Source organism: Kogia breviceps, chromosome 7 (genome assembly GCF_026419965.1).
Source record: "Kogia breviceps isolate mKogBre1 chromosome 7, mKogBre1 haplotype 1, whole genome shotgun sequence".
Lineage (NCBI taxonomy): Eukaryota > Metazoa > Chordata > Mammalia > Artiodactyla > Physeteridae > Kogia > Kogia breviceps.
This window is the reverse complement of record NC_081316.1, coordinates 27,080,757-27,097,139: the sequence shown is the minus strand read 5'-3', so window position 1 is coordinate 27,097,139 and position 16,383 is coordinate 27,080,757. Positions and strand designations below refer to the sequence as shown.

Here is a 16,383-nt window from a genome sequence, read left to right as displayed (position 1 = left end):
AAGAAAAATAAATAGATTCCTAGATATATCTTTCATGTAGAGCAGAGGTTGTCAAACTAGGGCCCATAAGCCAAATCCTGCCCACTCCAATTTAGCAAATAAGGTTTTACTGGAACACAGCCATGCTCATTTGTTTACATGTTGTCTATGGCTGCTTTTTTGCTACAACAACAGAGCTAAGTAGTTGCAACAGGGACCATATGGTCTGCAAAAGCTAAAATATTTACTATTTGGTCTTTCATAGAAAAATTTTGCTAAATATTGATCTAGAGCTATGCTGTCCAATATAGCAGCAACTAGCCAAAAGTAGTGTTTAAATTTAAATTATTAAAACAAAATTAAAAATTCAGTTCCTCAATCAAATCAGCCACATTGTAAGTACCCAATAGCCATATGTGTTTAATGGCTATTATACTGGTCAGTGTAGATATAGAACATGTCCATCAACACGGGAAGTACTACTGAACAGGGCTTAACTGGAAATTATAATATAATAGGCCACTACAGCTATATTTTAATTATTGCCTTTAAAAGTGCTACAATGAAAAACAAAAAATACCTAAGAGAAGCAGGAAGAAAGATTAAATTCAGAAAAAGACAAAAATTAGTAACATTAGAAAAGGAAATAATTAATGCCTAAGTCTAAGGCATCATTCTATGAAAATAGCATTAAAATAGATTTTTTTAAATCCTTCAAAGTTACTGAGAGAAGAATCCAAAGATATAGCATTACAAATGAGAAACTAAATATCATAATGGATATGGACAAGATTATGAAACAATTCAATGTAGAGAATGCAATTAATTAATGCTACTCAATTTGAAAATAATTTTAAAAGTGTTTCCTAAGAAAATATAATTCAAAGAAAGGTAGAACAAGAACTGTGAACAATAAAGTTTTTTAAAAAGTTGTGTAATTTAGTTCTGAGTTTACGATGAAAATGTTTGCTAGGATTTTTAACTTTCATCTTATCCTACAAGAAACTTCATATTCTTAAACTGGGAAATAGCAATCAAAATATTTCCCTCTACTAACACTACTTATTGGGCCAAGAAATATGTTTTTCTTCAGAGGGGATCAGCACTAGTCTAAATGATCTTTCATGCAAAATCAGTAGCTGTGATGTAAGAAGCTTCACATGGAATGGTTTTAAATATCTGGCCTTTCCCTGGGCTCCCATAATTATTCATACTGAGGATGAATTGATACCTCATCAGAAATGTCCAGGATAATTAGAATAATGCATGGGCAGATTAGCACTGCAGCTTTATGCCTATGAGACTCCTCTAGTTGACACAGGAAAGGGGCACCAGGCATTAGTCAGCAGTTGTTAAATTCCTTACTTGGGCTCCATGCAAAGAAGAACAGTCCCCGATTGGGAGATGTACCTATGCTGGGCCATTCTACCTCTGGAATTTCTTTTTCCTTTAACACTAAAAATTTTTAGTGTTTTAGTGTTTACCATTAAAAATGTCTTGTTCACCTTTATAGATACATTTACTTGAAAAATCTCCTTAAACCAAAACATGTTTATCTTTTGACACATCTACCCTATTACACTGAATATTCCCAGATGTGTATACAGTGGATTTTTAAATTTTAACTTAAAACCCCAGTTTTCTGCTTACACTTAAGAATCCACTACAATTGGGATGAACGTGAGTTCTCATGTGCCCTGAACAGTCCCAGATTACACCTGCTTTCCTGGCATCCAATATAATTCATGTATTTCAGCACTCTCAAAAGTGTTCTAAAAATTATTGAGGAAATCTAAACAAAAAATAAAAAAATGTTTTAAAATAAATGATGATGAAAACATAAAACGTTAAAAGTTGTAGGATACTGCTAGAACAGTGCTTAGGGAAAATCACCCTTAACTATAAACAGTATTCAAGAAAAGAAGAAAGGTGGAAAATCAATGAATTAAGCTTTTATCACAAGAGAGAAAAACCAAAATTTCAGCAAATCAAAACCAAAGAATGAAGGAGGAAGGAAATAATAAGAGCAGTAATCAATAAAATAGAAAGTAAAAAATTTTACAAAAACAGGGAAAAAATTTAAACGCCAAAAGTTGGGTTTTAAAAAAAAGGTTAATAAAAATGAAAAATCCCTAGCAAATCTAAAAAAGAAAAAAAGAAGAAACACAAGTAACCAATATCAGCAATAAAGAAATCATTTACAGTCACTGAAAAATAAGCTCATAACAGACGAACCCTCCCTTAGGTAACAACCACAAACTCAGGACAAAATACAAGAAAAATTATGTGAAGGCTCTACAGATTGAACAGAACAAGATTTTGTTGGTGAGTCAAACTTGTAAGAAGGGATTTCCAAAGGTTAAGCCTCTTACTTTTACTGATTTAGCTTGAGTGCAGTGCAGTACAGGTGGTTAAAATTCTGAGAGAAAAGAAGTCATCCTCCTGGAGAACCTGAAGAATCACACACTAACCAATGAAATGGTAAGTCCAGAAAAATCTACCCAATATGTGTGACTCTATTTATTGAAAAAGTAATGTTCAATATGGCAGGTAAAGAACTGTCTTTTCAATAAATGGTGCTAGGTCAATAGGATATCTATGTAGGAAAAACAAATACACCTTCAGCCCTGCCTCACACCAAAGACAGAAAAAGATGAATTCCACCAGCATGCAGCCTCAAATGTTTAAAAGTAGACAGCAGGGCTTTTAGATGAAAATATTGAGATTATCTTTGAACTCTTGGGAGTAGGCAAACCTAGCCATAAAGTGCTAGACATAAGGAGAAAAACGAATCCTTCAGAATACTTTCTGACTAGAATTAAAAGACGATGAACCGGTTTGCAAAGACACAGATGTAGAGAACAAACATGTGGACACCAAGGGGGGGAAAGCTGGGGTGGGAGGCTGGTGGTGGTGGGATGAATTGGGAGATTGGGATTGACATATACACACTAATATGTATAAAACAGATAACTAATAAGAACCTGCTGTATAAAAAAATTAAATTTAGGGCTTCCCTGGTGGCGCAGTGGTTAAGAGTCCGCCTGACGATGCAGGGGACACAGGTTCGTGCTCCGGTCCGGGAAGATCCCGCATGCCGCGGAGCAGCTGGGCCCGTGAGCCATGGTCACTGAGCCTGCGCGTCTGGAGCCTGTGCCCGGCGTACCGCCAAAAACAAAAATTAAATTAAAAGAAAAGAATACGAAAAGGAAAGCCACAGACTAAGAGAATATATTTGTAACACATTTATTTGAAACTGAACTCTTATCCAAAATATAAAAAGAATTCCTACAAATCCAGATTGAAAGACAAACAATGAAATTTTTAAAAATTGGCAAAGACACAAAAAGACTCTTCACAGAAGAGGTTATCCAAATAGCCAATAAACATAAGAACAGGTGCTCAACTTCATCAGTTCAAATCCAAATGAAAATGTCATACCATAATCCTCCCAAAATGGCTAAAATGAAAAGAAAGACAATACTAAGTGTTGGTAAGGATGAGAAGCAACCAAAATTCTCAAACATTCCCAGTAAGAGTGTAAATTGGTACAACCATGTCAGAAAAATGTTTGGCCACAAATCGTAAACTAGCCAAATCCCTTTCAACAGTAGAATGGATAATGATTTGTGACACAGTTACACAATACTATATAGCAATATTATACAGTAACAAATACTCCACAACTGTACACATTAATAACAGACATTTTACAAATATAATGGTGAGCAAAAGAAATCCAACACATGAGTAAATGGTGTATGGCCTCATTTACATAAAATACAAAGACAGCTAAAACAATGTGTGATGTTGGAACTCAGGACTGGGATTTCCCTTTATGAGTATACTGACAGGAAGCAAAAAGGGATTGCATGGGGTCCAAGAACTCCCTCTGTGCAGGCATGACCCTGGCATTCACTCATTCAATTATGCTGCCAGAATACTATCAGGCCCCATGATAAGCCTCACCATTTCTGTTATATGCTTTACATGCACAGACACAATGGTAATATGAGCCCCAGATCTCAGAAAACTTGAAAGGCCAACCAAAGGGGTACACACTTCTGTCATGGGGCGCTAGTTGCTTATCATGAGCATTATGTTTTTGGTGTACCTTTAATAGGTCACTGCAGTCTTTCAATCGTACCTGCAGACTTCTCAGAATACCCTTGTGGAAATGGTACCACTATTTGGCCACAAGGGTGATATACACGCTGCTTATGAAACTCTGACTGAGATTTTATATAGCTGATTTCTTTGTACTTTGGACACTTTTTTTTTTTAGGGACTTTATTATAGAGCAGTTTTAGGGTTACAAAAAATTAGAAGGAAGGTACAGAAATTTTTTTATACTCTCCTGACACCGCACATGTATAGCTTCCCCCATTATCAACATCATTCACCAGAACGGTGCATTTTTTACCAAGGAGGAACTTACACTGACCCATCATAATCACCCAAAGTCCATAGTTTACCACAGAGTTCTTTTTTGATGCTGTACATTCCGTGGGCTTGCACATTAGTATAATGACATTCATCCATCATTATAATACACAGAATATTTTCACTGCCCTAAAAATCCTGTGCTCTGCCTATTCATCTCTCCCTGCAACCATCTCTGCCAATCACTGATCTTTTTATTGTCTCCATAGTTCTGCATTTTCCAGAATGTCACATAGTTGGAATCAGTTTGTAGCTTTCTCAAATTGGCCTCTTTCACTTAGTAATTTGCATTTGAGGTTTCCCCATGTCTTTTAATGGCTTAAGAGCTTGTTTGTTTTTAGCGCTGAATAATATTCCATTGTCTGGATATACCACACTTTATTTATCCATTCACCTACTGCAAGACATCTTAGTTTCTTCCAAGTTTGGGCAATTATAAATAAAGCCTCGGGCTTCCCTGGTGGCGCAGTGGTTGAGAGTCCGCCTGCCGATGCAGGGGACGCGGCTTTGTGCCCCAGTCTGGAAAGATCCCACATGTCGCAGAGCGGCCGGGCCCGTGAGCCATGCCGCTGGGCCTGCGCGTCCGGAGCCTGTGCTCTGCAACGGGAGAGGCCACAACAGTGAGAGGCCCGCGTACAGCAAAAATAAATAAATAAATAAATAAAGCCTCTATAAACATCCATGTGGAGGTTTTTATATGGATATGTTTTCAACTCCATGGGGTGAATGCCAAGGGGGCACAATTGCTGGATCATATGGTAAGAGTATGTTTAGTTTTGTAAGAAACATCCAAACTGTCTCTCAAAATGGCAAAAGCATTTTGCATTCCCACCAGTGCTGTATGAGAGTTCCTGTTGCTCCACATCCTCAACAGCATTTGGTGATATTAGTGTTCAGGATTTTGGCCCTTCTAATAGATGTGCAGTGGTATTTCAGTGTTGTTTTAATTTGCATTTCCCCTGATGACATATGATGGGAAGTATCTTTTCATATGCTTATTTGCCATCTGTATATCTTCTTTGGTCAGGACTGTCAAGGTCTTTCGCCCATATTTAAATCAGGTTGCTTATTATTGAGTTCTTTGTGTATTTTGGACAACAGTCCTTTATCAGATGTGTCTTTTGCAAACATTTTCTCCCAGTCTGTGGCTTGTCTTCTCATTCTCTTGATACTGTCTTTCACAGAGCAGAAGTTTTTAATGAAGTTCAGCCTGTCGATTATTTCTTTCATAGATTATGCCTTTGGTGTATCTAAAAAGTCACTGCCATACCCAAAATAAGCTATGTTTTCTCCTATGTTACCTTTTAGGAGTTTTATAGTTTTGTGTTTTACACTTAGGTACGTGATCAACTTTGAGTTAATTTTTCTGAAGTAAAGTCCATGTCTAGATTTATTTACTTATTGATTTTTTAAATGTGTATGACTAGTTGTTCCAGGACCATCTGTTGAAGATTATATTTGCTTCACTGTATTGTCTTTGTTCATTTGTCTACAATCAGTTGACTATATCCATGTGAGTCTATTTCTGGGTTCTCTATTCTGCTCCACCAATCTCTTTGTCTATTCTTTTGCCAATACTTTATAGTAAGTCTTGAAGTCAGGTAGCATCAGTCCTCCAGCTTTATTCTTCAGTATGGTGTTTCCTATTCTGTATCTTTTGCCTCTCTATATAAACTTTAGAATTAGCTTGTTAATATCCAAAAAATAACCTGCTAGGATTTTATTTGGGATTGCATTGAATCTACAGATTAACTTGGGAAGAGATGACACAATGAAAATATTAAGTCTCCTATCCACAAATATGGAATATCTCTCCATTTATTTAGTTTTTATTTGATTTGGTCCATTAGATACTTGAACTTTTCCTTATACAGATCTTATGCACTTTTTGATTCATACCTCATTATTTTATTTTGGGGGATACTTATGTAAATTGTATTGTTTTTAATTTCCAATTCTACTTGCTCATTGTTATTATATAGGAGCTTATTTTATTGTGATACCAAGGTCAGAAGGCTTTACTGAGGATGTGTAGGTTGAAGTGAGATTTGAAGGATAAATAGAAGTTAACTAGTGGCCTTTTGGATGATGAGAACAAGGTGAGTACAGGAGAATAAATGAATGATAGAGTGAAGAGAGTAAGGGAATTTATAGAGTGATGTGACTAGAGCGCTAAGTAGAGGAAACCAAATGCATGTCCTTAAAAGTTTTGTTTTTATACTATATGATCAGACATCTATTTTGAAAGGATTGGGATGGCTCCTGAATGGAGAATGTACTGCAGGAGAACCAAAGATGAGAGCTAAATGCTCTAGAATGGATTAGGGAGTTACTGAGAAGTAAACTCCATAAGTCTTGGTAAGAGACTGGCTATGGAGGAATGAAGCTTAAGAGAGGAATTGAGTATAGTGAGTTGGCTCAGGCAACTAATTCTACAAATGGTCCTATCATTTACCTAGATACAAAACACCAAAGGAAGTTCAGTCTGGGGCATTATGAGTTTGAGGTCCCACTAAGACTTTCAGAAAAAAGGTAAATATCTGAATTTATGATTCTCGAGATCAGAGAAGCAATCTGGACTATAAATATGTTAGTCATTGGTGTATAAATAGGAACTAAGGTCCTGGGAATGCATGAAGGTAAGAATATGGAACAAGAAAAGAGAAAACGGTCTTAAAAACTCCAAGATTTAATGGCAAAAAGGAAAACAAAGAGTCTTATTTTCATTTACACTTTTAACCATTGAATTCAGCCTCCTCCTTTCAAATCCTGATCCCTTTCCTGTGCTCCAGATTCCATTCCTTCTACCTCATTCAGGTTCTTTTCCTCATCCATTGCCAAGAATGTTTTCCAGTAGCTTCATCTCTCTCTCTCTTTCTCTCTCTCTTCCTTCCCCTCTCCTTCTCTCTCCCTCTCCCACACAAGAAAACTGCTCCCTTAAACCTCTGTCATCCCCCTCTACCCCCTTCACAGCAAACCCTTCTAAAATGTAAAATGGTCTACTTTTATGGAATATTCAACTTCACTTCCCATTCAATTCTAAACAGAATTATTTGACTTTTCAGTTTGCTACTCCATCAAACCTGCCCTTAACAAAGCCAAAAATAAATCATTATTACTAAATCAAGTAAACACTTTCCAATTCGTATTTTACTTCCTCCTCCTCTGCACAGCTTTCAAGTGTTCATGTTCCCCAAAGTTTATTCCTGGTTCTTTTTTCTTCTTATCCTAAAGTATACATTTCCTTGGTGAGCTTATCCATTCCCTTAAGGTAAACCCCCACCATGGGCTAATTAATTTCTAATTTATATGTTTCATCTAGCGATCCCTCTCTCACATAGCCTACTGTGTATTGGACATCTCCATTTGGATACTCCACAGGTATTTTACTCCAATTAAATACATTCAAAACATAAAAAAAGTGATCTCCCATTCCCTAAAACAACCAACCACACAACTATAAAGTTCTACTGTTCCTCCTTTATTCTTTATCCTCCACCATCCAGAAAGCTGCTCAATACAGAAACCTGTTAGTCATCTTTGATTCCTCCTGTCAACCTTCCTTGGTCATATCAATTCTACCCATTATAGTAATCTCTTGATTCTTCCATTCTCTTTATCCCAATCACACTTAGCCAATCCATTCTCTTGCAGGATACTTTTTGGCCAAACATAACAATCAAATATGATTATTATGTCATTTCTTTACCTGAAGTTTTTCAATGATTTCCCATTATCCTTAAGGAAAAAAAATTCATCTTAAAAAATCAATTAGACTTTTATCTAATTTCTCTAGTCTCCTCTTCTCTTAGCACTATGCACAAATTATGAGAACTATTTGCACAGTAGCCATGACAGCAGATTTACTGAAGGAGGGGAGGGAGCTTCCTTCTCAGGGTAAACTTACCCAGGATTCTCTACCTCAGTTCAAGTTATGTATTCTGTATTTGTCCTCCACAGCATTTAGAGTATACTTTATTAACCTATCCACCCACCTATCTCTCCCAACTGTGAACTCAAAGAGGGTAGCGACTAAGTATTCTTTCTCCTGTAACCTAGTACATAGCACACTCCGTGAGATTTACTATGTGCTCAGTAAATAATTATTAATCATTTAACACCACACCTAAACATATACCCTTCTAATTCTTCCCTTCCATAAAAACTTAATTTATTCCAATGTTTATATTCTACCCTACATACTGGTAAATTCAAGTATTGGGGATTATTTGCTTTGAGAGCAAAGGTTTTGTCTTTGTAAAAAAAAAAAAAAAAGGACAGATTAAATTAATTTATTCTATGATAATGTTACACCAAAGATATATCCTAATTTCAGGAATGCCTTGGTGCACACATATGTCATGCTTCCTGGATTACAGTTACAGCTGAAAAACAATTTTTCACTTCTAGTAATAAGGTTTAAAAAACTAAAGCCTGAAGTAAAGAGTAGAAAACATGGGAATACGTAGTAAAGAAACCTATAAAAATTCAATATTTGTAGTACTTCAAAGTTTTCAGAGCAGCAAAACTATCTGAGAAGTTCCTATTTGATATTAGATTGCTTTGTCACTTTTTGTTTTGGTCTTCTTAGTATAATTATTTACTACAGGACAAAATTAACATATATTGTTCAATGTGTTCATTTTAACTGCTATGCTGTTTTCTATGTGTTAATCTTATCTCCCCCAAATGAGAACATTTTTTACGTCTATAGGCCTAAAATGACAAGGTTAGCTCCAAGCAGACAGTAAACACTCAACAGCTATTTACTGAACAATTTAGATTACAGATTTATACTGGTGAGATTCTAACTGAAAGCATCTAAACTTTGATCAAGCTTTGCAGTTGATATATTGTTAAATAGCAAGATGTTGTTTTAGTTTTTCTTTTCTGAACATTTTTCTTTAAAAAACAAACAAAAACCATCCCAAGTGAAAAACTCTAGTCACTATTTAGCAACATAATCTCAGTTTATCAAATAGAATCAGCCAAAAAGTCTTAACACGTCACTGAGATTTAAAACAATTCAACGGCAAGAATTTCCATGAAGTTTGGATGTATTTTAAAAGTATCACTGTCAAAACCAACAATAACTATTAGCGCAAGCATAATTTGTGAGTCTTTTTTAGTTTAGACACTTGTCAATCATGAATGCTTTTAAAAATCAGTTACTCCAATCCCCTACCCCAGGCCAGCTCAAAATTTTGAAAACAAAATTTAAATCCAAGGACACAGTTCTAAATTACATGTTTTCTTTCAATTTTAAGAGGAATTAAACTTCCTATTCTAATAAGCTCTTGATTCAGAGTTCATAAATCACTTGAAAAAGAAAGCACGTACACATCTAACTCTTATCAGTTTTTCGGGGGGAAAAAAAAAACCCTGAAGTATTTTCTGTTATTTGCAGGTGCCTTAACAGCAAACGACAATTAAATGTGTGAACAAGGTTGTCAGAGTAACACCTATCATTCACACCACTTATAGAAAGGCGCTCTAAGACTTCCAGAAGCACTAATTAAAATTAACGAAAGCTACTCAAGGGGACTTGTCAGAGGGGTGCATTTTGTCATTTGCTGTTTGAAACAGGGGAAAACCAAATCGCCTCAACGCTCAGGAGTTTTTACTCTAACGTCTAAATCCAACCCACCTGTCACAGGCACTGAGGAACCAAGCCCAGGGGCTCAACAAGCAAGTCGCTAAGGTAAGAGTTCCAATCCCTTCAATATTACACGACCATTCAGAAAAAGACCTGAAGAGGATGGCGGAGGGAATTTTCTCCCAAAAACTCAGAAGAGAAAGGGGTGGGAGGGAGTATCCTCTTTAATACTGAGCGGAGAAAAGTGCAAGGTCCTACTGGTATTTGCTTGATATACCGCTCCACCAGCCTTTTCTTTAATTCATCGTGAACGAGGTCACTCAAAACGAGAAAAATGTTGAATGATATTACCCACCTCCAGTCCCAAAGAACCCCGAAGGCTCTCATCCAGGACTCTGGGGGTCTCTTTCTCACCTGGGCCTTGAAGAAGTCCGTCGTCCTGACGTAGAATGCACTTTTCAGTAATACGCCTTGCCATTGGTTGACTCGGGAGAGAACTCTTAGTCCTATTGGCTTCGGGAGCCGAGGAGGAGGCAAGGAGGCGGGAGTTTGGAGCTGGCTCTGACAAACCCGAGGCTTGAGTTCCCAGAGTTCCTATTGGGTCAACGCGGGAAGCGCCAAGATGGCGGCAGCGGCGGCCTGCAGCACAGGCACCAGGAGTACTGGGTCTATGGTGGTGGCGGCTAGCAGGAACAACGTCACCAGCTTCCAGCGGAGGGGTCCTAGAGCCAGCGGTACCGACAGCGGCTGCTCTCGACTGGTGTCCATCTCGGGGACACGACCGTCGGTGCGGAATGGACAGCTGCTGGTATCAACCGGGCTCCCAGCCCTGGACCAGCTCCTAGGTCGGTTCAGAACGGAGATCTGGGCTCAACAGAGGGAAAACTAGGGAGGGGAACTGTCAGAGGGAGCCACCCTGACCCCACATCTCTCTCTGACCTCTCAGCCTTCGGACGTGGAGAGGATAGCCCGGTCTGATGGAGATGGAGGGGAGGAAGGGTTGCATGGAGACTTCTAAATGCTGTTAACTAAATCTGTTTTCGTTCTCCCACTTCCTACTCTGGTGCCCGCCAGCTTTTTTCTAGATTACGACAGGAAACTTACATGCTTTTACCCTGACATGCTTCCTAGTCAAGGGGAATCATTAATGTTTGGAGACGGTTTGGCATTGATCTAGTATCCCGTCCTGGTCTGTGAATGTACCCTTCTGCCAACCCCAGGTAGCTCAAGGTTTGGACTAACAAAAAGTTTGTATCAGTTGTGAGAGATGGGCTTCATTAGAAAATGCTGAAGAAAGTAACTTCCCCTCTTCACCACCAGGCTGCTTATCTCCTGGTTCTGAATCTTTAAACAAATTATATTGCTTTAAGAGAATGTATGTTAAAGGCTTATGTGGATCCAAAGTAGGTAAAGCCGGTCTTTGACCTTAGCAGTCATACCCAGCATCTGCGTTAAATATATGCATATTTGTTTTTGTTATTTTTTTCTTCTATATATTTTGCTTCCCAGAGTTACATCTCAAACAATATGTTTAAAATTAATTCACATTTGACAGGAAAAAGAAGTCCAGTTTTTAGGCTTTACTGTATAATCTCTGGAATTTTTCATAAGAAGGCTACTAAAGAATATGCTTGATTCATAACTTATGTTGAAAAGATTGAACAGATTAGATTGGTAGGACAAAGCTGCAGTGTTAATAAGGCTTGTAAATTAGTTAATTCCTATCAGAATGCTACTTTACTAAAATTGGTCCATGTTAATATTTCATAACATTTTTATAGGGTGAGATGTGTCAGTTAAGCCTTGTACACTTCCATAAAATATTACAAATGCCATTGCTTGTTCTTGTACTTCCCTTGACATTTTCTCTCTGTAATTTTTTTCCCACAGGTAGGCTTTTCAGATAGGTTTAGTGCAATAGAAAATGACGAGACCAATGAAAAAGAGTATGGCTTCTTGCCTGTTATTTCATGACCTTAACTGAATCCTGGTTATTTCTACATAAATCTAAGTATTTTCCCTTAATTGTTTCAAGACTGTTGCCTTCCTCAATTGCATGGTACTATAAACAGAAATGATTCAGAATATCTAGTTAGCAAATATTTGTCTCACTTTCTTTCCCTTGTGAGCCTTACTTGGTGTCGTCCTATATTTAAACTTGAAGCTTGGAGGCTGTTACTAGTCTTTAATTTTTTTTTCTTTTTGTAACTCAGTGGAGATATGTAACTTCATTCACTTGATCTTGAAACTCTCCAAACAAAAAGGTCACATTTTTAACATTTTACTTTAAGTTCCTTATTAGAATAACAAAATGTGCCTAGCACAGTACCTGGTGCGTAATAGATTCTAAATAAGTTCTTGGTTGAAGGAAAAATAATGTGTAGGAAAAGACCTGGACAAGAGATTATGAAATACATAGGATGGAATTATGTGTTTGAGTTCTAAAATCAGACTCAGAGATTAACTAACATGAACAGTCACGAAACTAGTGACAATCTGGGCTGATCTTTAAGCTCCATATTTAGTGCTCTGCACTATGCTGCAACTGTTTCAAATTTCTGAGAACTCTTTTCAAGTGTTTTTAACCATTAATTGAATCTAAGCCTAAAGATTTAACCGTATAGTCTCTTAAAGCACCCACCAGAAAGGTGACCCAAAGCACCTTCCTCATGTGTTTCTACAGTGATATAAACTTGAACTGTAATTAAAATTTTTCCAAATTTGCTTGGGGATGGGGACTCTAATAATTTGACTCTAACAAGCTTATGCTAAAAATTAGTGTTCATTAAGATGATTGAAATAAGTATCAGTTTTTGGATATTTTGAAATATGTTTTGCATGTATACAATTAATTCTCAAATTGCACAGAAGTTGAAGACATTGTTATAATAGGAGTTACTACATTTGGAATATTAAACTGTCCAGAAGTATTTCAGTTGTTGTTAACTTCTTAAGGCATTTTTGTATTTTGGTTTTTCTATTTTGTGTGGCCCTATGGAGCAAACCCTATACCTTTGTTTTTCATTAAACCATTATTTGAATGTGAAACATTTGGCTTCTAATGTGTATACACAAAAGTAAAAGCAATTCAGATTATATTGTTGTTCTAAAATGTTAATTGACTCAGATTGTGACAAGTCTAATATAAACATTGTGACAAAATGTAATGATAGTAGGATTTTATGATATTAGAATGATTAAACTATACTGTGATATTGTGATTCTTGCCTATATATATTCTGGGGTTACTGCGTAACAAGTAAATATTGTATTGTCACTGACATACACTGCAGTGATAGTTTACTACTGCCACTGTGACATTATTGTAATTTTAAGTGCAGATGCAAAACATATTTGAAAGGCATAATATAGGCTAATTGAATATCAGTTATTTTATGATATGCTAATATTTCCATTGCTTACTCCAAAGTGTTTTATAAATTTGAGAATTCCCTATTACTGCATCTTTTCCATGATCTAATTGTATTAAATATTTTTGTTCTGACAGCTTATTTTATTGTTAGATATCGATATACCTTTCCCAAGTAGGCTAATTTTTTTAAGTTCTGAGATTTCCTAACCCAGTTTCTCAATCCTGCCTTTCCAGGACATTTATGTTGTTATTTGAGGACACTATATGTAATTATTTCATTTTTCTTCTTCCAGGAATTTCCAACGAGAGATTATACAGTAGGTAAAGGCTTCTGGCAGAATTTCACGTTTTCTAGGATATATTAATCCATTTTAGGACCATATTAACCCCCAGTCTCATCCTTCAAAAAGATATTCAAAGGAACGGTGACTTCTCAGGTTTAACTGGCTTAACTCTGTACTGTTCAGAACTTTAAAAATTTTGACAGTCAAGTGACTGGAAATAGGGATTAGGGGTAAATAATAGTCCAGGAAGAGGACTCTGAAGAAGCTTGAGGGTAGCTGCCATTTTCAACACTGCTGTGAAAAAATAAATACTGGTGGTTGTAGTTCCTTTGCTCCACTCTATCTTAATCTGGAGTGTGGGATGATATGCATTGATCTTGGATTATATATTTAACATAATCCCGGTTATGACATTTTAACAATTGATAGCTGTACATTTAAAGTAAAAGCTTATTCCTTTGTATTGCTGTGTAAAATTGTTTTGTGTAATTTAATCTGCAGAACCATTCTCATTGCTGATGGCTTGTCTTTTTTGATTTCCATATTTGTCCAGCCAATAGTTGTGATAATCAAGAGTTGTTGGGATGTTTCATACCTCCTAGAGAGAGAAGAAAAAGTCGACCTGTTAATGACATAACTGCAATTTAATTTGAAGTGTGGCATTAGTTAAGTAGTTAAGGATATTGCCATGAACCAAGAATATGAACTGGTTTTTTACATTGCATTTTCCCTAAACTGCCTTTCTATAATTTTAAGCAAAACCATTTATAGAGAGCACTGGAAAGGACTAGTATAAATCACTTATCTTTCCTGACTTTTATTTCTTTTCCCTTTTACTTCCTCTAACTTTGAAAAAGGAGTTGCCCTTGTTGTAAAATAAGATACCACTTCTGGACCTTAATATTCTAATATATTAATTTGACCTCATTTACCCTAAATTTATAGCTTAAAGTTTTTTGGGGAAGTGTGTGGGATTGAATTTTCTCCCTCTAAATATATCACTTTCTAACTATTCACATGAATTTTTTAAAATTCTTTCCTTCATATTTAAAGAAATAGATATTGGCACTTAAAATCTTAAATTTTCTGATATTTTTACACTATCAGATTTTTTTCTAGTTTTAAAACAAAATGCTGTCATTTTTTTTAATGTAAAAGCTTGATGAAATTAATACTTTAAGATATCAGACTTGCAAAGTATCTTCAAGCTTTCAAACTCATGTAGTCTTACAAGTTGAAAAAGTATTCCACCTATATTTTTTAGTAAGCTGGAGAATAACTTAAATATACTTCTTAAAAAGGTGTAGAAGTAAAACCAACAGTTTATTTGCTTAGTGACTTAGAATATTGATGATTTCTCTAAGATATGATTAAAGAGAAGAGGAGGCCATAAACAAGACCATTTTACTCCTTTGTATGTTTCATTAAAGCAATAAGACAAGTGCTTACTTACCCCATTACTTACATGTCAGGCATGCTTTTGAAGTTACTAATGGATTACTGCATTTAAAGATGTATTAAAACTAACTTTTGTTGAACATGCCATGTCAAGACATCTTGTCATGGTTGGTTGTTTAAGCTTTTCAATTTTTGGTAGGGAACATGACTACAAACTTATTCAAATTTACTGTAGTTTAAAATATAACTAGAACCTCAGTATATCAAGTGAGTTAGTTCAAAATACCTTATACAGAAGTATTTTGGGGAAATGTGGGGTCTTGTCACACACTAAAATGAAGTTTGGAAGAATAGAGGAACTTTGCTGCTATATGTGTGTGTGTATGTACATGTCAAATAATTTTACCTCATATACATAGAATAAAAACTTTATTTACAAATAAATAATAAGGTGGCTTCTTATTTCCCATGACCAACCTTCCAAATGACCAACATATACTAGGGCCAGTTCAAATTTGAGTCTAGTGAATTTACATTATATAGCCCAATAGAAAAAGAGAAAGTTGCCTTTTTGTAAGAAGTCCTGATAGAATATTAATTTGGCTGATAAAAGTCATTAAACTGTCTTCATATTATCTTGTTTTAAGTAATGTTCAAATTTTCCAAACATCAGAATTTTAATATATGTGAGATTTTTTAAATTCGAGGGGTGGTTCCTGAATTATCAGGAACAGTGGATTTTTGACTCATTCTTACAGAAAACTACCTTAGCCTAGTCTGATTTACTGTTAAGGTGATCACCATTTATCTAATGATACAGTTTTAGTGTGTCATTTAGTTTCTAGTCAGAAAATAATTGCCAGACTGGTAAGGGTAGCTCTTACTGTACCTCCGTGGGCAAGTCACCTGAACAAGGTATCACTTCATTTAATAGAGAAACTATTTCTTTATCTGTTCTCACTATTTCACTGTGAATATAATTCACAAACTACTTCTCTAACTATTTGACTTGGAGGCCTTATATAAATTCCTAATCTGAGGGGACATGAATGTAGACCCAAAGAAGTTTACATAAGAAATCTAAATCCTTCCTATAAAAATTAAGTTACAGAAAGAAAGGCAGCTAACTTTTTTATAGTACTTGCTGTAGACTAGACACTGCAGTATCTGTTATGTGCTTGTATTATTTCATCTCAAATACACAAAATGATTACATAAATATTTTTGCATGTAAGGGAAAATAGTGAAGTAAGGAGTTGGAGAGTGTGATTTAAAGTGTTTAAAATGGATTAACAAGTTAGTAGTGGTCC

At 35.9% G+C, this 16,383-nt stretch overlaps 2 protein-coding genes across 7 annotated transcripts in view; one reads left to right on the top strand and one right to left on the bottom strand.

Moving 5' to 3' along the window:
• Positions 1-11,037, bottom strand: part of IMMP1L (inner mitochondrial membrane peptidase subunit 1) — a 75,474-nt gene extending 64,437 nt beyond the window's left edge. Inside the window, exon 1 of one of the 5 annotated variants that reach the window (XR_010841339.1) lies at positions 10,374-10,462. The gene's annotated coding sequence lies outside the window, so the exon portion shown is untranslated. Of the gene's footprint in view, positions 1-10,373 lie in introns of all 5 variants that reach the window. The other 4 variants (XM_067038063.1, XM_059070387.2, XM_059070388.2 and 1 more) reach the window with 4 other exon arrangements.
• The window catches only part of ELP4 (elongator acetyltransferase complex subunit 4), a 239,663-nt gene continuing 233,867 nt past the window's right edge, over positions 10,588-16,383 (top strand). Inside the window, exon 1 of one of the 2 annotated variants that reach the window (XM_059070394.2) lies at positions 10,588-10,863. In XM_059070394.2, coding sequence (XP_058926377.1) covers positions 10,641-10,863 — 223 coding nt within the window. In that variant the 5' untranslated portion in view covers positions 10,588-10,640. The remainder of the gene's footprint in view (positions 10,864-16,383) is intronic. The other variant, XM_067038061.1, reaches the window with a different exon arrangement.